The sequence below is a fragment of the Lampetra fluviatilis genome, chromosome 27, assembly GCF_964198595.1.
Source record: "Lampetra fluviatilis chromosome 27, kcLamFluv1.1, whole genome shotgun sequence".
In the NCBI taxonomy this organism is placed as follows: Eukaryota; Metazoa; Chordata; class Hyperoartia; order Petromyzontiformes; family Petromyzontidae; genus Lampetra; species Lampetra fluviatilis.
This window is the reverse complement of record NC_136301.1, coordinates 4,482,225-4,504,914: the sequence shown is the minus strand read 5'-3', so window position 1 is coordinate 4,504,914 and position 22,690 is coordinate 4,482,225. Positions and strand designations below refer to the sequence as shown.

General features: G+C 46.5%; 1 protein-coding gene and 1 pseudogene across 1 annotated transcript in view; one reads left to right on the top strand and one right to left on the bottom strand.

Annotated features, from left to right (window-relative positions):
* LOC144942527 (epidermal growth factor receptor kinase substrate 8-like) overlaps positions 1 to 7,497 on the top strand; it is a 34,225-nt gene extending 26,728 nt beyond the window's left edge. Inside the window, exons 15-21 of the mRNA XM_078869390.1 lie at positions 278 to 374; positions 1,440 to 1,526; positions 2,132 to 2,195; positions 3,286 to 3,321; positions 4,982 to 5,159; positions 6,067 to 6,199; positions 7,375 to 7,497. Of these exons, the coding sequence (XP_078725516.1) occupies positions 278 to 374; positions 1,440 to 1,526; positions 2,132 to 2,195; positions 3,286 to 3,321; positions 4,982 to 5,159; positions 6,067 to 6,199; positions 7,375 to 7,434 (655 nt within the window). The 3' untranslated portion in view covers positions 7,435 to 7,497. The remainder of the gene's footprint in view (positions 1 to 277; positions 375 to 1,439; positions 1,527 to 2,131; positions 2,196 to 3,285; positions 3,322 to 4,981; positions 5,160 to 6,066; positions 6,200 to 7,374) is intronic.
* A 13,507-nt stretch (positions 7,498 to 21,004) lies between these two features.
* Positions 21,005 to 22,281, bottom strand: LOC144942430 (acyl-CoA-binding protein homolog 1 pseudogene; annotated as a pseudogene).
* Between the last annotated feature and the right edge of the window lie 409 nt (positions 22,282 to 22,690).

The following is a 22,690-nucleotide window of genomic DNA, read 5'->3' as shown; positions in this document are numbered from 1 at the left end:
AGATGTAGATGCCACCGCCGCCGCCATCTATTGCGCGGCGGTTGAACTTTCGACTCTCGGTCCGAACAGGCGACTGGACATACGGACAGGTTTGTTCGTATCTCTGAAAGTTCGTGAGTCGAATGTTCGTAAGTAGAGGAGTCCCTGTACACAGCAATCATCGCCTCCTTACTCTGAAAACCCACACGTTTTAAGTTTCAGTTCACGCTGTCGAACACGTACTCATTCAGTAACGTCCAATTCTATCTTGCGTGTCTCGTCTGTTGCGTCTTATCAGCTCACGGCCTCCGCTGGTAAAGTTCGTGAAGGCAAAGTACGATTTTGTGGCCCGGAGCAGCGCAGAACTGTCAATCAACAGGGAGGAGACTCTCGAGGTAAAGCGAATCGTTCGGTGACGTCGCTGCGTTGGCAGTGGTGCAATCAAGTTAAGTTAGAAAAAAAAGGCGATTACATTACTCGGCGCAAAAATACGCCTCCTGACGCATATCTGTCTGACCCTGCAACAAAACATTTTTGTACGAATGGAAGGGTTGCCACTTTTTTGCACCGAACAAACCCAGAGACATATTTCTTAGTCAGCCGAGACCTATCCGAACTGTGCTGTATTCAAGAACTGTAATAAAGTTCTACGCGATACCGCTGGCTCAACGTGCAGGTTGTCGCAGACAATATTATGTTCAAAATTTACTTTTGGGTTGAACCATGTAATGATCTGGGAATGACGTGTCATAAGACCCTTCACCACCCGACATAGCTACATGAATGAAATGGCAATTTGTACAAGTAGTTTAACGTGCTGATTATTGTGTTAATTCACCAGTAAGTTTGAAGTACAATTCTCACAAACAAATGTATGTGGCAACCTGAACATACATGCATATACAGAGACCCCCCCATATAGCCCTCACAGACTGTTGGGGCAAGTACTGTTAGCGAGCACCTATGAAGGCCGGAATGGCACATGAGGGGGTGGGAGGCAATGTCCACGCATCGCACCAGGTACTAATTTGAGGCTGAGGCGACCTAGGGGAGGCCCAGGACCGGTTCAGATAATCGTCACTGCTGTCAGCCATGAGCGGAAATCGAACTCGGGTCACCGGGTTCGCAGCGCAGTGCACTAACCACGACACTACCGTTCCCCTTATATATGATGCTGATTGTAATTACTGGCGAAACATAAATGTTGTTGATTTGCTCTTCAACACATCGGTGTGCTGTACTAGTAACTAATTGGCACGTGCTGTTTACGTGACAAACCTCACTAATAGGCTGTGTCGGGTGGTGGCGGGGTTAACGACACATTTATATATTTACGCGATCTAACCCAAAAAACGATTCTATGGATGATATTGGTCGCGAAAGCCTACGTGTTCAACTGACATACATAATAAGGACTTGCACAAACGCCTCCAGTGACTGGCCTCTTTGCTTCCTCCCAGGTCCTGGATGACAGCAGCAACTGGTGGAAGGTGCAGAACGAGAACGGATCCGTTGGCTTTGTTCCCAGCAACATGGTCGAACCCCTGGTGAGCGGTCAGCGGCGTCTTGTGATCGGAGCAGGTTTATAACTGCGGTCACCAGAGCCAGACCATGGATTGCACGATCCAGCACTACCCGTGTCACTAATTCACAGACCACGTGCTGTCGAATTCACACAGGTGGTGGTGGTGATCATTTTTTCGATGGAGTGACAATGATTATGATGGTCTTGAAACTGGGTGGTGGTGGTGGTGGTGATGATGAAGACGATGATGATGATGGTGGTGACGATAATGACCATCACAATGACAATGGTGTTGATAATGACGATGACATTGATCATATTGATGATGATAGTGATGATGAGTATTACGATAATGCTTATGGTGGGGATGATGTTTATGGTGATAGTGGGGATGGTGGTGGGATTGATCATGATGATGGTGGTTGTTGTTGATGATGATGATTGTGCTGATTGTGATAATGATGATGATGATGGTAGTGGTGATGATGATCTGTCCCGAGACCTCCTGTCAGCGAGCCTTCAACACTTCACGTGGCCTCAAAGCACACCTGGCCTGGCACAGGCGCTGTGGTGAATGGCAGGTATTGGTATTGGATGATGATTATGATAATGATGATCTCATTGCAGAGGAAAGGCAGAAGCCCCCATTCCGCCGGACTGGATAGGCACTTCTTTGACGACAACGCAATCTGTGAGCACCACCATCACCACTACCTCTACCATCACTACCACCATGACCACTACCACCACGACCACTACCGCGACCTCTATCACTGCTCTCAGCACTACCACCAACAACAACCACTACCACTATCAATACCATCAACATCTCTAATATATCCATCACCACCATCACCACTAAGACCCACCATCACCACAACCACCACCATCGTTGCTACCTCCACCATTCCTACTATATCCATCACAGGGGATTATTGTGTCCGTCCGTCGTGCAGGGAGGGGCTGGTTGGGGGGGAGGGGCTGGGTGGGGAGGGGCTGGGTGGGGAGGGGAGGGTGGGGAGGGGCTGGGTGGGGAGGGTGGGGAGGGGCTGGGTGGGGAGGGTGGGGCTGGGTGGGGGGTGGGAGGGGTGGGGCTGGGTGGGGAGGGGCTGGTCACCCCGTGGTGCCCTTATAAAACTCAACTTTTAACCTACTCACGCCGGTTTGTGCCCACCCTCACAGTCGGGCATATTTGCGGAATACACCACGCCGCCGTTGACCCTGGCCATTGACCGAGCAACCCAACGTTCCTACCAGCTCCCTCCGCAGGAATGTGTTATTTCGTGTTACGAGAGAAATGCTATTTGCTCTGAATAAGGGCCATTGCCCAAAACGTCGTCTACTACATACCCTTCCTTTAAAGGCCACAGTGTTGTTGACCAATGTGCTGAGTTTTACTAAATGCACCGTGGAGTGAGTCGTGCTCACCGTCGTATGTGTGTGTATGTACGTTGAACTTGTTTTGTATGTAGCGAACAAGAGCGCTAAAGAAATTAGTTTTAAATTTAGGAGCCTCGTTGGGGGTTGACGCCTGGGCCCCATGGGGCATGAGTCACGTGGCATTGCCACTGTTCTCGCAAATGAGGAACTGGTGGCAGAGGGTGGCATCAGTGTTCGAGGCGAGGCGGAGGCCCCTGTCTCACCACTCGCCTCGCCCACCATGGGTGAAAATGTTGATCTCAATTTGCGGACGTTGAGAGAAGCGTCACAATTTGCCGTGCTGCGCACTGCGTGGTCGGCAGCAGAAACTAATAATGCCCGTCCCGTCCTTCCAACGACAGACAGCGCGCCTGATCGAAAAAAAGACCCATTCGACCGTAAGTATTCAAACATAAAATCGGTTAACATTCAGGCACCGTTTTACGCCGTTTGTTTGCTAGGTGCCCTGGCAATTTTTAATCTTGGGTGGGGGGGGGGAGGGCTGTGCTCGGCAGCCGTGGTGGAACTCCGAATCGGAGCTTCGGCTCAACTGTGGAGGGTGCGTGGGGCATGGTCAGCGAGGCTGCCCGAAAGAGGAGCACAGCCAACCTGCAATGGCCAGGCAGGACGTCGTTATTGTTGGCCGTCGCCTCAGATCGACGATGACCAGCCTGAGAGAAGGTTCGGTGAATATATCCTAGGCACATGGCACGCTATCTCTCTTGGCGTCTCAGTCGCTCAGAATCGACCGGCGAATTATTTTATTTCCGGTTTAAAAAAAAAAACTGAAACATGACCAATAAATAATAAAAAAAACGACCAGTTGCAACATCACCAGTGGCTTTATTTGTTTTGGCGTCTCCTTTCGAAAGGCAAAGTGAAGATTTGCAAAAATTATTTGAGGACATCGAGAGGGAGCAAGATGGCATGACCTTCATGTGGTATTCTTGTCGAGAAAGAAAGAGAGTTTCGATTTAAAGCTTTCGTGACTGCAGGGATTCATCTTCTTGGTTCTTTCGGTAAAGTCACGTAGAAGGGAAATAATAAAATAATAAAATTAAAACAATAAAATATTTTATTACGTAAAATAAAAAAATATTTACCGAAAGAACCAAGAAGAGAGAGAGTCTCTCTCTCTCTCTCGATCTGATCAGCGCACAGTCAGACAACACAACGATCTGATCAGCGCACAGTCAGACAACACAACGAATGTAGTAAAATAGCTACCGCACCATCGTACATTTGGTATGAGCAACGTTGTGGCTTTACTCTAGGCATTCAGTGGTGCCGTGGTGGCTAGGAGATGTTGTCTCGCTTGCCAGGTACACAGGAGGTCGTGGGTTAGATCCCGATCCTGACGACGCCTGCTGCTGTATATTTGAGTTTGCATGTCTCTCTCTCTCCCAGTGGTCGCGTGGATTGGTCTCCGGGACCTCCAGTTTTTCCCCTCCACATTTAGAATTAACACGCGTTTCGAATATTTGGCTGCTTTAAATTTCCAGGTGATAAGCCACTTCGTTGAGCTGTCATTTGTGACCAGGTCGCTTCTGATAAAGAGCTAACGGCTCAGTGAGCTTCATCTGGTAAAATAAAAAAATTTGTTTATAAAAAAAAAGTTTCTTCACAAGCACGTATCTACACCATTGTAACCTCATTTGCCAGTAAAAAATATGATAATTGTTTTTTTACCCTTCTATCTGGCAACAAAACTGACACCTTTTTTTTGCGCCTTTTGGCGTCATCTGGTCCAACCCATGTGAGACTAGGCTCTAAGGAAAGCTGTCTCGGGTGTGGACCAATCAACTTCAAGGACAGTGCATACATTATCAGAGTTGTGTTTTTTGTTTGCATTACGACTGCAGGTATTGTGGTCTATGCAAACATGACTCCTTGTAAAAAAAGGTGTCAGCTTTGTTGCCAGATAGAAGGGTAAAAAACCAATTATCAAGCACGTATCTCTGAGTCACCATCTCTCTGCACCCACCCCTCCCATCTCTCTTTCTCTCTCTGCGTGTGTTCTGTGTCTCACGTTTGCTCCCCCCCCACCCCTCACTCCAGGCCGCACCACACAGATGGACCTCCTCACGATGGAGCTGCAGAACCGGCTCAGGCTGGTAGCCAATCCGCCCGTGAGCCAGCCGAACCACGTGACCCGGGATCCATTGTCCGAGATCTCGATCCACTCGCAGCCAGCCGACGTTCAGCTCTGGCTCAGCACGCAGGGCTACCACCATCGGTGGGTCGCGAACAAACTTCCGCCGCCACCTTCCCGTGTCAAACGTCAGAGCTGGAAAAAAGGCCAGAGCAGAGGTCGCAATCGGGTACCCGTACCTGTACCCGGCCGGGTACGGGTACCCGTTTGCGACCCTGGTGCGGCCGGGTATGGGTACGGGTAGGCCGTGAGTCACTGGTGAGTAACCGTTTGTCACTCATTTCGGGTAGGGTACGGGTACGGGTAGGGAACGGGTACCCGTACCCGGCCGGGTACGGGTACGGGTACCCATTTGCGACCCTGGTGCGGCCGGGTACGGGTAAGGAAACAAAACCCGTTTGCGACCTCTGGGCCAGAGGGCGCTTGGCGTTGCCCACCCCCTGTCCTGGGTTTTAAACGATGAAACGAGCGTGTAATGCAGTGGTTAGCGCACTGTGCTACAAACCCAGCGACCCGAGTTCGGTTCCCGCTCACGCCCAACACCAGGGACGAATATCTGAACTGATGCTGGGTCTCACGACGTTTCGGCCACAACGCAAGCAGCCGTCCTCAGGTGGAGAACAGGTCCGTCAAGTAGACAGAGTCTTCCCTTCTACGTGACTTTACCGAAAGAACCAAGAAGATGAATCCCTGCAGTCACGAAAGCTTTAAATCGAAATTTGATGCTGGGTCTTCCCTAGGTCGACTCGGCATTAATTGATTCCCTGGTGCAGTGTGTAACCATCAGCACCGGGGAGACAGAGGCGGCCGGGCGTGGTGCTAGCCAACCACCCCTTGTGTGCCATGCCAGCCTTGTGTGAATGTACGTTGAACTTCTTTCGCACCGTACGCAGCCAACTGTGCTCATCGGAGGTGTGAGGAAGGACAGCACTTGCCCCAACAGTGTGCTAAAACTATACGGGGGATCTTCGTATTTGTTGTGGGTATACAGGACTCAGGCCCACCTGACTGGCATCAATGGGGATCAGCTGTTTGCCATGTCACGCGATTACATGATGGTAGTCTGCCCTGAGGAGGGAGCTCAGCTCTACAGCCGCCTGGACCAGTACAGACCTCACAGCTGGGTGAGTGGACACAACGATCCCCCCTCCCCTCCCGCCCTCCCATCCTTATCAAGCAACAGGACTCACGCGCACCATCTCCACCACAATAACACTAAACAATTTTCATTTTTAACCAGATTATGTAGCTCTTTTTCAGAAGCAACCTGGCTATCACAAATGATAGGTCAACGAAGCGGCTTATCACATGGAAATCTATAGCAGCAGCCAAATAACTCGAAATGCGCGATGTTGATTCTAAATGTGGAGGGGAGAACCGGAGGACCTCGGAGAAAAATCCACGCGAGCACGGGGAGAGAAAAATACGCAAACTCCACACCCGAGACAGCTTTCCTTAGAGCCTAGTCTCACATGGGTTGGACCAGATGACGCCAAAAGGCGCAAAAAAAAGGTGTAAGTTTTGTTGCCAGATAGAAGGGTAAAAAACCAATTATCATATTTTTTACTGGCAAATGAGGTTCCAATGGTGTAGATACGTGCTTGTGAAGAAACTTTCTTTATATAAACAATTTTTTTTATTTTACCAGATGAAGCTCACTGAGCCGTTAGCTCTTTATCAGAAGCGACCTGGTCACATATGACAGCTCAACGAAGTGGCTTATCACCTGGAAATTTAAAGCAGCCAAATACTCGAAACGCTTTTTAATTCTAAATGTGGAGGGGAAAAACTGGAGGTCCCGGCGACAAATCCACGCGACCACTGGGAGAGAGAGAGACACGCAAACTCAAACATACAGCAGGCGTCAGGGTCGGGATCGAACCCACGACCTCCTGTATACCAGGCGAGGTAGGTAACACCTCCTAGCTACTGTGATAATGATGAGAGAGAGAGACACGAAAACTCCAAATATACAGCAGGCGTCAGGGTCGGGATCGAACCCACGACCTCCTGTATACCAGGCGAGTTAGTTAACATCTCCTAGCCACTGTGGCGCCCAACCACCGCTGGTCACGGCAAGACTCGTAAACACACCACGACAACACCCACAGCTGCACGCCCGATACCCACAGCCACCCACCTACAAACCGATGATGCCCACAGCTACCCGGTAGCCGTGGATGGTGCCATCGTGTAACAGTGGGCACGCTGGGATTGCAATCCAGCGCGCCGTACCGGGTGACGGCCTCGTGACGTGCTGTGAGTTTTCATGTTGGATCATGTTTGTGTTTTCGCTCAGGACCAGAATTTCAGCAACGACCTGGGGAAGCGAATGCTCACGATGCCGAAGTACAATTAGCTACAAACCCATCATCATTCCAAGAGAAAACATTTCAGTCACCATGACTCTACCAGGGCTCCAAACTCTGACACCTTAAAGACCACTCCGAACCCAACGTTCCACATCCACAAACCTTCCCTGTTACAAGTTTCATCCCGGTACAGTGGTGAGCACGCCGATCTTTTAAAGCAAATGAAATGAGTTTGAATCCCAGTCGAGGAAAGCAAATTTCACTCAATACGCCAACTGCCCGTTATACTGCAGTTGGTCGATTGGCGACATCGAGTACAGCAAACCCTTCCGTCTCGCCGGTTTAGCTATCGTGGTTTTGTAACTGTGCGCCAGACTTGTTGAGGTACAGAGTTCGCCGATGATCGCGCCCCTGTGGCTCGTCGTAACTGCGCTGCTCGCGGTGACGCTGCCGCAGAAGAACACACCCGGCGCCATCTTGTCTCCATCTTGTCTGCCAAGTGGCCCATCGCGGGTGCCAGGCCACGCGGTGTTCCCAGCTTCCAGTCAAGAGGAGGCAGCAAGGTTCAGCCACTATCGATTTTTCTTCCTGTTTTGTACAGCACTGCACACGGATACTACGCGTACAGTCTTGTATGCTACATTTAAAACAAAATCATTATATACATTTACCGTACAAGTTATATTTTAACACTACAAAACATATTTTACACTCAAAATGCTTCCTGTTTAATGTGTTGGGTCATTGTAGGGCAGCGTAAAACAAAAGCAGGGGGAGGTGGGGCAAGGGTTTTGCTGTTTTGTGGTCCGGCGAAGTGTAGATCCTTGACTTTTTTTAACAACCTATGTGGTCGGATTTGTTCATGCGCAACAGCTGAACGTCTCCTTGAGCCAAACACATGTTGTGTGCGAATGACATTAGGGCGTGGGCGATCAGGATAACACGCGCAAGACTGCAAGGGTGTGCCAAAAACGTATAAATACAGTGAAATTCCACAGTTTTAACTGATTTGACAGATGCACCACAGAGGTGAGGTGCTTCCAACAGGTAACACACATTCTTTGGGTCTTACGGTAACGGTAAAGTCACGTAGATGGGTTCAAAGAAAATAACAAAAAACTACGACGTTTCGATCGCAACACAAGCGGTCGTCTTCAGGAAAAGGGGGGTTTAGCTTCCAAAGGCAAACAATGTATAAAGTTTTGAAATGGGCGTGGCCCAAATGTCAGCAGCCAATGATAATGTAAGTGTTCGGCAGCGAGCCCGCCGGTGGTTCGTTTTCCACCAATCAAAGGGCTGCCTGGTGAAAATTAGCATGTTAAAGAGAGATTAGCATGTTAATGATAAATCTCAGGGAGGCAAACCGAGGGGTCGGCGCGCGACGTGACTGTGAAAGTGCAAGTTTGAAATGGGCGTAAAGCACAACTAACATCGGAAGGTGGTAGGATGGGAACATCATAGCCAGTTATGACTTAGACTGGTTGATAACGTCCTTCCAATGATTGCTCGGTTTGTACCCATCTTCTCGGTTGAAATTGTGTCTGTGTCTATATATAGAGTATGGATGGCTTCATGAACGAATCTTTGTTGATAGCCCTTATATATAGTTTGCCTTTGGAAGCTAACCCCCCTTTTCCTGAAGACGACCGCTTGTGTTGCGATCGAAACGTCGTAGTTTTTTGTTATTTTCTTTCAACCTATCTACGTGACTTTACCGAAAGACCCAAAGAATATTAATTCCTGCAGTCACGAAAGCTTTAAGTCAAGAGGTAATACACAGTTTAACATGTAGTAGGCTTTCGTGACCAATATTGTCCATAAGAGGTTTTTTGGGTTAGATCGCGTAACAAAAAGTAGTACAAAAGTAGTACAACAGCAGAACTAGAATTGTAAATGTTGTGGGTTTACTCTCCAACGCCACCGGTGTTCTGTACTCGTAACGAATTGGCATGTTTTGTTTACGTGACAAACCTTACTAATTGGCTGTGTCGGGTGGTGGCGGGTTTAACAATATTTATATTTTTGTGGAGGTAACACAAAAAACAAACAAAGACAAGATACTTGACGGGCCCATTCTGAAATTAGGAACATTTATTTGTGCGTATTGGACGCTTACACAAGCACCAACATCTTAAACAGCCTTGCACGATCCAATGCCTAGCTTTAGTTGTTTTTATTTTCGCTTGGAGGGGATCCGCCTGATGACAACTGTCTCCAGGTTAGACCCAAGATTACGATTCTCCCTTAAGGGGGCTTACATTCTTCGATGGACTCAGGGTGCCGTTTAAGCTCAGGCTGGTTCCTTGAGTCAAAACCTCGTTCGACGTTGCCACTCCTCGCCGATTGTCGGATGTGGAAATGCAGTCTGTGTGTGGTCCCGTGTGGCTGCGGTCTCTCGTAGTGCTAAAACTGTCTGGGACTGGTGTAGATAAAGCAGAAGTGGCTATTGGTGGGGTGGGGGGGCACTGTTTGTTAATATTGCAATCATGGTGAATCGCTCACGGGTAGAAAGTAGAATTTAGAATCGCAATCATAGAGAAAAAACGCAAGAAAAATCATCGCACATGGCTTCCATAATCCTTTTTCTCACGTTGCATGCTTGGCCTCGCAAGTATTTCATTGGCAAAGAGTTACCTTTGTTACCTTCCGAGCCACACAACGAGATGACGTCACACGGCGCAACCTTTTGATCAATTTTGTCGGGTTTCCCCGAATAGTAAAGCTAGTTTACGCTAACATTACATTATATGGTGTAATCTTTACGTGCGTTATCCTGACCTCCCTCTACAGACAGACGGAGACAGCTAATGCATTGTTGTCCTTCCCCCACACACATAGCATGGTTGGCTACGTACGGTGCGAAAGAAGTTCAACATACATGCACAACGCTTTCAACCTCGGTTGTGAAGTGATCCACGTTTGTTCTTGGGTTTTCGGCCACGTGGTAATTTTTGCCAATATTCTTGTCATTAATGCTCCACCACCGGACAAAGATTTTCACATTGACAACGATATTATTTCATAGGTGGCTTTTCGCTCCTACTGATTGGGAGCGTCATCAGACCGTGAACTCAGAAATCGAGGAGCGAAACGCCATCGTACGCCGATGTTGCATTCGGTCGTGAGAAATCTTAAGCCACCGGAGAGAGACGACACATTGGCCAGGTCTGAACATTAATATCTTTGTAATCGTGGCAATATTGTCGGTTTGGTGGAGGGTTAGCGACACGAATATTGGCCCATATATGAATATGGACCATTGTAATCGGTTATGAAAGCGTGTTGCTTAAAGATCGATGTAAAATGTTCGTGACAAATGTTTGCGGAACTGTAAACTCTAAAAGTGAGATGCAAAGCAAAAGTGAAAAGGAAGCAACGCGAACCAGGATAGAGCCGAGTGGAATCATCGATCAACACGTTGGCCAATTGAGTGGGGCTTGGCACATGGGAGCAGGAATTTGAAAGTCGCCAATGGTGACAACAACAAAAAACCCGGGGAGCCTGGATTTGAGCAGTGAATCGGGAAAATAATGCCCCATTGCCGTTGATCGAAATTAATGTTCTCGTCGAGTCAAAATGGCTCCCAATTATGTTTGCGGGTCACGCGGTCTTCCTTTGAACATGTAGAGCAAGCTGTGATTATTTGCTTCAGTGATCGCTGCATATGTATAGAGAAAGAAATGTGCTGCCGGATGCGGAGCCGAGATGCGGTAATTATCCGGCGCTTTCAAGCCATATGTCTTAACGCGTGCGCAATTTGTTCAAATGTAGCGTGCCCGCTTTGTCTTTATTTATCGTGATACGAGGTGGCTGAGTGGCTCTGGGGGGACTCAATGGCCATGCCAGAGCAATAGCCAACGCCACTGAGATTCTGGGTTTGAAATCCGTGCCAGCCACCCATGATTAGAACCGTCTTCTCCAGTGCAGTGAGATTTGATTGTAATGACCTAGCCACTGCGGACTGCACACAAAATTAATCGTAAAAGCACTGCTTATTAAATGTACAGAAATAATTGAAATGAAGTTGGAATTTTCATTTCGCGTAAAAAAACTAATACAAATATACGTGCGTTTCGAATTCTTAAAGCCATAAGTTGTGCAACGTGGTTGCAGGCAACCGGATCGCTCTTTTGTAGACGTCATTGCAAGCGGTTGGGAGCAGTTGCGCAACCGGTTGCTCACAGTAGAGGGACTCTACTTTAAAGTAATCTATCTGCTCGGCAATTTGTGGCCACGTATTTCATTTGCAATTTGTATTGATCGCTGCAATCCCTGACCAGGGTGGCTTTATTTCCTCGTTGCGCAACTACCCGCTCAGATGTGGACAAAGCGGTTGCGGGCGATGATCTCGCTTGCGAGGAGATGCACAACTCATCGCTCGAGTGTGGGCCCAGCTTTAAACAGACACACACACTACAATCGGTTGGGATTGGTTCGCAGTGGGAAAATTGAAGTTGTGAGCACTGCCCATCCCTGGTAAAGGAATGTTTTGATATTTGAATGCATGCATACGCAATAAGGGCATGGGCAGATAATTAGAACGGGCCGTTCGTGTCTCACAAAATAACAGCACAATATAGTTAAATTCCGGTTTGTTTCACGCCGCATTAAAACACAGAATGAATCTTCACTTGTTGGCCTGCTTTATGAGCGTGTTTCACATCACACCAGGTTAACCTCGGAGTTAACCTCGGGGTTAACCCCCAGTGCATTGGTTATGCAGCGGGGGGTTTTGGCCATACTTGACCATGCCGGGTTGGTGAAGGGAACGCTCGCCCCTTTGCGGAGCACCTGGCTGCGGTGGTTCACCCAATCGAGTGGCGCTGCTTGAGTCTACAGGCACTCAAGCCTCGTCACCTCGACAACGAACGCGTCCCATCGTCGTCCCCGCCGCTGTCCATCTCACGAGGTTGACATCTGCGTTGATCGGTGCGCCGGGATTGCTTCCCGTCGATGGCCGAGGAGCCCAAATATTCTGACGTTCAGATCTTCCCGCAACTCGGGACACTCCGGCTGCTCACACAGTGGACGTCTCGCTTCGAAGCTCCATTGTAATGAAGGTGGGTCGATGAAGGGCAAGGATAAGAACGGAGTGCTCGTCAAGCGGTAGAACGCGATTGAGAAGGATGCCCACCGAAGAGATGGAGCGGTGAAATGAGTCCGTGCGCGAGTGCTCGGGGGATTATGGCATTGTAGGGTCGTGAGTGAGAAGTGACCTGGGCACGTTTTTCTCCAGCAGTGCATTAATCATGGCTGATGATGAATCCCAAGTGCCAATTCAACACAAGATTCACGTTGCTATATACAGCGGGCACTGGAATGACAATACATGTGTATGTTGAACTTCTTTCGCACTGTACGTAGCCAACCCGTGCTAGATCTGAGGTGCGGGGTTCGTACCTGTGGCTGTAGTGTGACCAGCAGTCATCAGCTATCGGTAAACTTATCCTAGTTTATTTCAAACGCAACATAGAAGACCAAAACCGCACAGTCTCTGACGCAGCAGCTCGTAGTTGTTTGTGCGTTGAAATAGCCGAATATAGACGAGGATAAAAACTAATAGTTTGGAAAGGGACAGGCACAGGAAATACACCGAAGCACTGACGATGGCACGACATGACGCCTATTATTGTAATCGCCATCAATATGAACCCACTCGCAAGCAACGCCAGAGTCCATGACATTACGACCATATCGGGGATCGGGCATGGTGGCATTGGTATGGGGCAGGGGCGGTTTCTTCATTAGGGCGATTGGGCGACGCACCACCAAAGTGTGAAAGGGACTTTTTCAATCACATTCACAACCTCATTCAACCACAGAGTTACGCTAGCCGTCACTGTGCCTCTGGATATAGTCCAATCAGCGTCATATCACGTTCTGTGGAGTACCGCCTCTTTTTGGGCGATTTCACTCTGGCTGAGAATCGCCCAGAGTGTTCCCATAGACTTACATTCAAAGATGTTTTTTTTTCGAACTTCAGGCGCTGCAATGCATTCTCTATGGCTTCCGGGAGGGCTCGCAATAACGTGCTTACGTCATCATACGTAAGCACGTTTCAGTCAACAATATTATTTGTCGCCACCTAGTGGAATCTTTAATAAAAAAAACTGAGTGGATTGAAAATACTGTACATTTACTGGTTAAAAACCCTTGTCAAACTCCATTTGAGCTTGAATTTTGGTAAAATGTTAATTAACGTAGTAACACACACACAAATCATCGCTGTCAGACGGAAGCCTTGTATGTCCAAAACTGTGACTTTTCAGGAAACGAAAGAAAACCTGTTTTTTCCCCAAAATAATTTCCAAGCTCTTTTAATGCTTTTCATTGGTTAAATATTTGTAAAACACATTGACAGATGTAAAGGGTGACCAAAAGCATTAATTTTTGAAAAAATATGGAGATATAAAATATGGATTCTGCCTGATACATTGTTGCTGTCGGGATGGAAACCTTGTATCTCCATATTTATATTATAATAAATAATTCATTTTATAACTAAAATAAATGTATTTATTTTGTCAGGTCTGCGACACAATCTTGGTCCACACCAAAGAAAGGTTCTCATTTACCGACCACCTTGTAAGTGCCACGCTGCTACAAGGAGAGATGTTTCAACAGCATGGCCATACATTCCCTGTTGAGGCTCTGAACATCACTGTCAGGGCATACCCTATGTTAAATAAGGCGAAGCTGAAGACTGAACTGTCTCTCATTAATGAGAGTCCAGAATTCAAGGGCTGCTGTGGTGCACTGGCGCTGTACCAGGTTTTGCTGAAGTACAACCTCCAGGATACTTTTTCAGAGACTGTTGCTCTGTTGAACATCCACATAACCACTCCCATGACAACTGCTGAAGCTGAGAGGTGTTTCTCAACCTTAAAGAGAATCAAGACATTCCTGAGAAATGTAATGGGACAGGAACGTCTGAATGCAATGGCTATGCTTTCCATGGAGAGGGAACTAGTCAGGAACATGCCTGCTTTCAATGAGAGAGTAATTGATCACTTTGCTACTTTGAAAGAGAGAAGAGCAAAATTTCAGTATAAGTAAGCAGTGTATTAAGCGAGTAATGTGATGTAAGCAGTGTAATAATAGTGAGTATAGAAACAAACAAGGAGATGTATTGTAAGAGTCACTTTATTTTTAATTAATATTAAAGTAGTGAAGTTGCCTTTACATGCTTAAGCTGTTAATTTATCCATTGCATGGGTGGACCTTATCCTTATCAATCATCCAGACATTTGCCCCCCCTGAGAGATTTTGCAGGAGCCGCCACTGGTATGGGGTAGTCCACTTCGCCTCCCTACTTGCCCGCGAAGAGGGGGAAGATGTTCCCAACAGACACGGAGTACAACTTCAGCAGCATCTTGCCGCTGGTGTCGCCAAAGTCCGAGTGTGACCACGTGCTCAGACAGCCCCTGTAGTGACGTCATCATTTCCGGCCGTGACGCGGGGGTTAGAGATTTCCTGTTGTGACACGTGGTTTATAAATGCGACTGTGACGTCACAAGCGTCGCTATGTGTTATTTATTTATTTAAGGGACTCATTCCTTTCCTGTACTCACTTGAGTTCAACACAGTGACCTCTGCATTACAAATTTTACGTGATAATCATTTTCAAAAATGGTCATTTTATTTAACATTGAATTCAAAATAAACTATTTTATTCCTTTCAATGTCACGGAAAAAATAGGCAATTCATGCATGTGAATGCAATCATGCGGTGCTTGAAGGACACGTGTCTATCTCAGCCACTGTGTGATCAAGGAGATGGACATACAGAGACAGAAAGATAAACACAAAGTTACAGGTGTGACAGTATACGAGTCTCTCCACTCGTGTCCTCTTACACCTAGATGTACTGTAACACCGAGATATACTGTAGGTGTTAGTGACTTACACAGCGTGTCCTGCCCAAACTGACTAAAGGAAAATGCTATTTCTCTGTCTCTCTGTCCCGTGTATGTGTGTCTGTTTCTCCTTATCTTTGTGTGTACGCCCGTGTCTGTGAATGATGGATGTCATGCAGCGAGACCATGGGTAGGGGTTGAACAAGTATTGGGGACGCATGGTGAGCATAAAAGCCAGGGTAAGGATAGTGATGTTAAGCATAACAACGGGGATGTTCAAGGTTGACAAGGCCGTACGGGTACGCTGAACAGCATGAGAAGGGGGTAGAAAATATATTGGTAAAGAATTAATCAGTAGGAAACAGGTAGCTGATAGGATAGCAGATGTCAAGAACCGAGGTGAAAAATATTGCAACGTTGGTGGGTTCGAAATAGCGATTCGATTTACAGAGGGGGTCTAGATGAGATTTGGAGGAGAGTCAGAGTGCGCATGAGTGGACACAGGAGTGCGACAAAGTGGGGAGAGAACTTCTAGATTTGAAGCTTTCGTGACTGCAAGGATTCATACTCTTAGTTCTTTCGGTAAAGTCACGAAGGTAAAAAATGAAATAAAAATTAATAAAAAAAAAATAAAAAACAAAAACAATAAAATCACGACGTTTCGGAGGCAACCCAAGCTTCACCTGAAGACGGAAGCTTGTGTTGCCTCCGAAACGTCGTGATTTTATTGTTTTTTTTTTTCATTTTTTACCTACGTGACTTTACCGAAAGAACTAAGAGTATGGGGAGAGAACGCCAGGGTAGCGCAAGTGGATTCGAGAGAGCGGTCGTGGGAGTTTGACATAGGCCGGTTCAAGAGTTGAAAGTGAACCCCCCCCCCCCCCCCCAAAATGTGGGGATAAAAGTTGATCCAATAGGTTTCCAAAAATTGTCGACCCCCCAAAAAAATTCACTTCCACCCCCCCCAATTTTGTTTAAATTTGTAGCCAAAATAAATGTCTACATACAATAAAGTATTTGTGTATGCGTGCCCCCGTGTGTGTGTGCATTTGTGAGGACGTAGTCATGCCCCTTCTAACAAGCAAGTCAGCATCAGCACTCAAAGTGAAAATAAACAGATATTTGTCTTTTCAAGTTACTTTACTTTATTTTATAACTTATATACCATACAGCATTTGTCATAGTTTTACGTGCTAATGTACAAATTACTTCTTATTTACGAGTTTAACAATGCTTAATTTTTACGTCCAGTATGTGCAGTACATAGAATGTAATATTGAGTTCCGAGGTCCAAACAAATTGACTTTCGAAACGCGTGTTCATTCATAACATGTGTGTGAGTGTATGTCTGTGTCAAGAGCGGTGGCACTGCAGTTAGCTCAGTATTAAGAACCCGCCCACCGTAGTTCGATTCTCACTTAACGATCAATAATAGTTGGGAATTTTTTTTTTATTTTAGCCTAAAATTAGTTCTTAATGCGGTGCATAAACTTCAGCACTGGGACGATGAAGATCTTCAGGCATGGCATTGATCAACAACCGCTTCGTGTGTCGATTCTGGCCTTGATTGGGCCTTGCTAATAGCACTTGTCCAACAGTCTGTTCAAGGCTGGATGCGGGATCTTTTTCGTGTATTCTTTCCGTTACTTTTTAATTGGAGCAACTTGAAGCTAAAGCGATTTTTAAACTGCCCGAATGGAAAAGTTTACAGGAAGAATTGTCTGAGCCATCTAAATTCAGATGTCTTGGCTGTCGTCGTGAGGATGCTGTTGGTGAGGGTGGTAGTGGAGGTGGCGGCCGTGGTGGCGGCAGCGGTGGTGGCCGTGGTGAGGGTGGTCGTGGAGTTCACGGCAGTGGTGTCCGTGGCGGCATCGTCTGTGGTGGCGGCAAGACGCAGCATCTCCATCTCCTGGTGGAGCGTCTCCTTCCGCTGAAACAGCACCACGATCTCCTGATACAGCGTCACGTTCTCCTCGTGCAGTGTCTGGTTTTCTTGACGCAGCGTCTCGTGGTAGTCGATCGCTCGCTGTTGCAGGACATCCTCCCGACGCAACGCCTCCATCTCCTGAAGGGCCGCCTCCATCTGTTCGCGCAGCACCTTGTTCTTCTGAAACATCTTCGCAATTCGTTCTTCCTGCACCTCATTCGCCTGACGCAGCAGCTCGTAGTTTTGTTTGTGCGTTGACATAGCCGAAAAAAGACATGGGTAAAAACGAATAGTTTTGAAAGCGACAGGCACGGGAAATATTCCGAAGCACTGACGATGGCACGACATGACGCCTATTATTGTAATCGCCATCAATATGAACCCACTCGCAAGCAACGCCAGAGTCCATGACATTACGACCACGTTGGGGTTTGGGCATGGTGGCATTGATATGGGGTAGTCGACTTTGCCTCCCTCCTTGCCCGCGAAGAGGGGGAAGACGTTCCCAACAGACACGGAGCCCAACTTCAGCAGCAGGAGCAGCAGCAGCAGCATCTCGCCGCTGGTGTCGCCAAAGTCCGAGTGTGATCACGTGCTCAGAGAGCCCCGTGTAGTGACGTCATCATTTCCGGCCGTGACGCGGGGGTTAGAGATTTCCTGTTGTGACACGTGGTTTATAAATGCGACTGTGACGTCACAAGCGGCGCTATGTGTTATTTATTTATTTAAGGGACTCATTCCTTTCCTGTATTCACTTGAGTTCAACACAGTGACCTCTGCATTACAAATTTTACGTGGTAAAAATTTTCTAAAATGGGCATTTTATTTAACATTGGATTCAAAATACTCTATTTTATTCCTTTCAATGTCACAGCAACAAAGTAGTAAATTCATGCATGTGAATGCAATCATGCGCTGCTTTAAGGACACGTGTCTATCTCAGTCACTGTGTGATCAAGGAGATGGACATACAGAGACAGAAAGATAAACACAAAGTTACAGGTGTGACAGTATACAAGTCTCTCCACTCGTGTCCTCTAACACCAAGATGTACTGGAGGTGTTAGTGACTAACATCGTGTCCTGCCCAAACTGACAAATACTATTTCCTTGTCTCTCTGTCTCCGTGTCTTTGTGTCTGTTTCTCCTTATCTTTGTGTGTATGATAACCTTAGACTGGGAGTGATGGATGTCAAGCAACGAGAGCGTAGGTCGTTGTTGAAGTTGTTTAATAAAGAAGATTCCTCGAAGAAACTGTCTCTGAATCGTTGATACTACACATGGGTTAATTTTATTCAGTTTGGATCGAAAGCATTTAATGCAACTGCCCAAACGTTTTTGGAACCGCCTAGTTTAGTTTATTGGCATCTCCATTCTGCCATATCTGCCCTCATTTAAACTGACTCGATTAAAATTACAAAAAATGTAAGTTGATTCGGGAAATAAACATCTGATTCCGATCGACATTCACGAATTATATTTTTGTGCAAATTTTCAAGCACTTAACCCTCGTGATTTTTTAGGCCTTACCACATTCGACAAACGTTTTACCCGCTGGCTGGCTGCAGGGCAGAAAGGATGGATGGATATATAGATGGTCGGTCTTCTCTCTCGAAGGAGGATTAAGGAAATCCGTATGCAATACAAATTCTATATTCATAAGAATGATAATGCACTGCACGCATTCTTAGACAATTTTCAGTCTACCAAGTTCACATGGCCAGGAATTACACGCGATAACAGATTTTGTTTGGTCCATTCATGCTCATCCAAGCCTGTCTGCTTAATTGGAAAAATAAATCTTGCATGACCGTGGGTGGCTTGCGTTTTGGAATTTTACAAAGTGACAAAACCATTTAGTCGAGCGTAAGAAAAATGCACCGTTCGCCGCATGCCGACATGTACATCGGTTGGGACTTTCTCACAATCAGTTTCCTGCACTGCGGGGACTGGGCCTAGAAAATTACCTTCACTATCTCGGGAAGTCTTCTTGGTTCTTTCGGTAAAGTCACGTAGAAGGGAAATAATAAAATAATAAAATAAAAAGATATTATATTATTTTATAATGTTTTATTTTTATTATTTTATTATTTCCCTTCTACGTGACTTTACCGAAAGAACCAAGAAGATGAATCCCGGCAGTCACGAAAGTTTTAAATCGAAAATAATCAAAAACCGTTTGCGACCTCTGGCGTTCGGCCTTCTTGTCTTCTCCGTATCCGAAAACACCCCAAGTCCCACCAGGGAGCGCTGCTGCTGCTGCGTCCTGCGAACACGCGGCTCGCTGGACACTCAAAGAACTGTCCACCCGTCAGGCTTGATCCACCGCTGCAGTTGGCTCGCGACTCTCCAGCCAGGTGACGAAGAAGAATAACTGCTGCTCTAGCTACTTGGGAAGCCCTTCAGCCTGTGCTTGGGTTGTTGCCAATGATCGGAGAGTATTTTAGCGGCGCGTGCGTGTGTGTTTCATTGAACGCGCGGGTGATACACACTCGTGCTGTATTACTCCGGATCAAGGCCGTAATTGTACACATCCCCACCCCCCCCCCCCCCAATATTCAAATATGCTCAAAATGTCCCCCCCAATATTATGATATATAAAAAAATAGATTATGCTATGTAAATAATTCTTATGCTATGTAAATAAAAACAATCATTTGCTGAACCCTGGCCACAATATCTGGACTTGTCTTTAAAAAATCAATGCATAGATTTCTGTTTATATGATTGTGGTTATGGTTGTGCTTTATTAATCCCTAATCTCTACCATTACATACGATGAAACAAGAAATGGTAAAAAGTAAAAACAGAGCAATGTAATACAATACACTATAAGACATTATTGTAAAAAATAGAATAAAACTCCATCCCATGTGTTAGTGGATATTTTTAAATTTTAGGCAGGAAATTAGTTTTAAAATTTAGTGTTTTTTTCTGGGTTGGGACCCCCAGAAACCCTGAAAGATTTGCCCCCCCCCCCACCCCCAATGTTGTTGACTCCATGGCTACGGCCTTGCTCCGGATTATAAGACGCTTCGGAAAGTAAGACGCACCCCTCCCCCCAAACTTACCGCATCCCCCCCCCCCCCCCAACTTTGGAGTCGTTTTAAAATAAACAATTTGGAAATTGGGATTAGAGACCGTCTTCTTGTATAAGATCATTGCGGCCAGCCGGTGGTGTTGTCTCCTGACCTCTAGCTGGAGGTCATGTATCACCGTGGAGAGAGTGTTCTCAAACAGATTATACTGAGAAAACACACCTCCTGGAAAACGCATTGCATTTTCGCACACCAACTTCTGCTTTAAAATGCACTTGCAGAGAGGGAGAGGCGTACGTGTCTATTGTAATCTGAAAAATGCGGTTATAGCTGTTTCGTGAAATAGCCATCTGCCACCCCGGGATAGATGGAGTGTGTAAATACAGTGTAATGATGCCATACCACACGCAAGACGGGACAAAGGCCAGGTTCAGACACATCGCTTTAACAGACTGTTGGGGCCAAGCGCTGTTAGCTAGCGGCAGCAGCGCCTATGCAGGCCGACACGGCACACGATGGGGTCGGTGGCCAGCACCAATGTTTACACACCGCACCAGGAACTCATTTTGAGGCTGAGTCGACCTAGGGGAGGCCCAGGACCGGTTCAGATCATCGTTACCGGTGTTGGCCGTGAGCGGGAATAAAATCACGACGTTTCAGAGGCAACACAAGTTGTGTTGCCTCCGAAACGTCGTGATTTTATTATTTTATTTTTTATTAATTTTAATTAAAAAAAATTTATCTACGTGACTTTACCGAAAGAACTAAGAGTATGAGTATCTACATGACATTCTTTGTTACGTGCGCAAGCTCTGTGAAAAAAAGAGAGGAGGCGGACCACGTGCATATTTCTACACACTCTGCCTGGCAGAAGCCACCCTCTTCCCACGCCTGAGCACTGCCGGTCAGACGCTGGCTACGTACACAACACGCGCGTCGTCACGCTCGCGCGAGCATAGCCGTCCCGTAGCTTTCACCTTGCTGCATCTGGGGGCTTGTCGCAGTGAGGATGGCACGACACGGCTCAATGTTAAACAAAACACTAAGCAAGATGAATAGCAGATTCGATCTGCTTTTGTTATGCAGTGGGCCCTTGCTCAATAGTGGTCTATTGACTGAGCCTATACTTTTATTGTACGCGTTCAAGCCTCGCTGATGATGAAACCCCGAATGTTGAATGCCAGTGCTTGCCCATAACCATCTGAGAGTTCACAAGGATTGAATCAAGCAAAAGCCCAACCCCGGGTCCAGAATGTGCTCTCGTATTAAACCAATGCTCCTAAAATACATCCCTCCCAGAAGGCCGTTTGGCCGGTGGGATGTGTTTAAAAAAATACGTTAATATGATGATTATTTTGATGTGCAGAGACATGAAAAGGAGACGTCTTGTTTTGTATTTATTGTGCTACGTACTTGGATGAGCGACTGTAGAATAGTATTCTCCGTGTTCTCTTTTTTTTAGGTTTTAGTGATTTTTATTCGATGTTACATCACAATAAAAAAAAACTAACATGGAAATGGAAAGAACGACGAATGTTATTGATATTTAAAGTTCATGATTGCCTCAAAAGTCACCAGCATATAGTAAGGTGTGTGGGCGGATGAGTGGGCTCACACTATCGCCAGGACTTTACTAAAATCCGTTTTTCGCTTTGAGTTCTTCCACCAACGCAATGTATGCTCATCTTCTTGGTTCTTTCGGTAAAGTCACGTAGAAGGGAAATAATAAAATAATAAAAATAAAACATAATAAAATATGGATGAGCGACTTTATTTTTATTAATTTATAATTTCCCTTCTACGTGACTTTACCGAAAGAACCAAGAAGATGAATCCCTGCAGTCACGAAAGCTTTAAATCGAAATGCAATGTATGCTGCTATGGCATCGTCTTTACTTTTGCCTTTCTTGGCCTTCCACGCATTCCACTTGGCTTTTCCTTTAAAGTCGAGCATGCCTGGAGCGTCGGTCGCGTTGTCCCCCACCATGACTTGCTTGAAACGGGGCGTACACTTCCAGCATCTCGTTAGTCTGAAGGTTTGGTCTTCAGATTCTTGACATCGGCGGCAGCTTGGTCAAACGTCTCCTCGCCCCGCCTCTAACTCGACCTCTATAAAACCAACGCCGAGCTGCAGCTGACACCGACATAACCGAACACCCGAGTTCTCAAGTTTGTTACTGAGACTCCGTTTCACTCTTTCTGCCGGAAAGGCCCCACGTTGAGCTGAACAACTCTTTTCTAAAGGATCACCGCAGCCCGAGACTGTCGGCTGTGGCAGGTTACAGAACGTTGCATGGTGGGAAAGTGCAAACAAAAAAAGCAAAAACTGATTTATTTAAAGAAAACACGCGTCGACACTTACTGCAAAACGGGATAAAGAATAACGTGCTTAATAACAAAATACAAAAAATATGTGTCGACAACCTCGTCACAGGTGAATATAAATAAATCATACATACGACCCCAGACTGCACGGCTTGTTG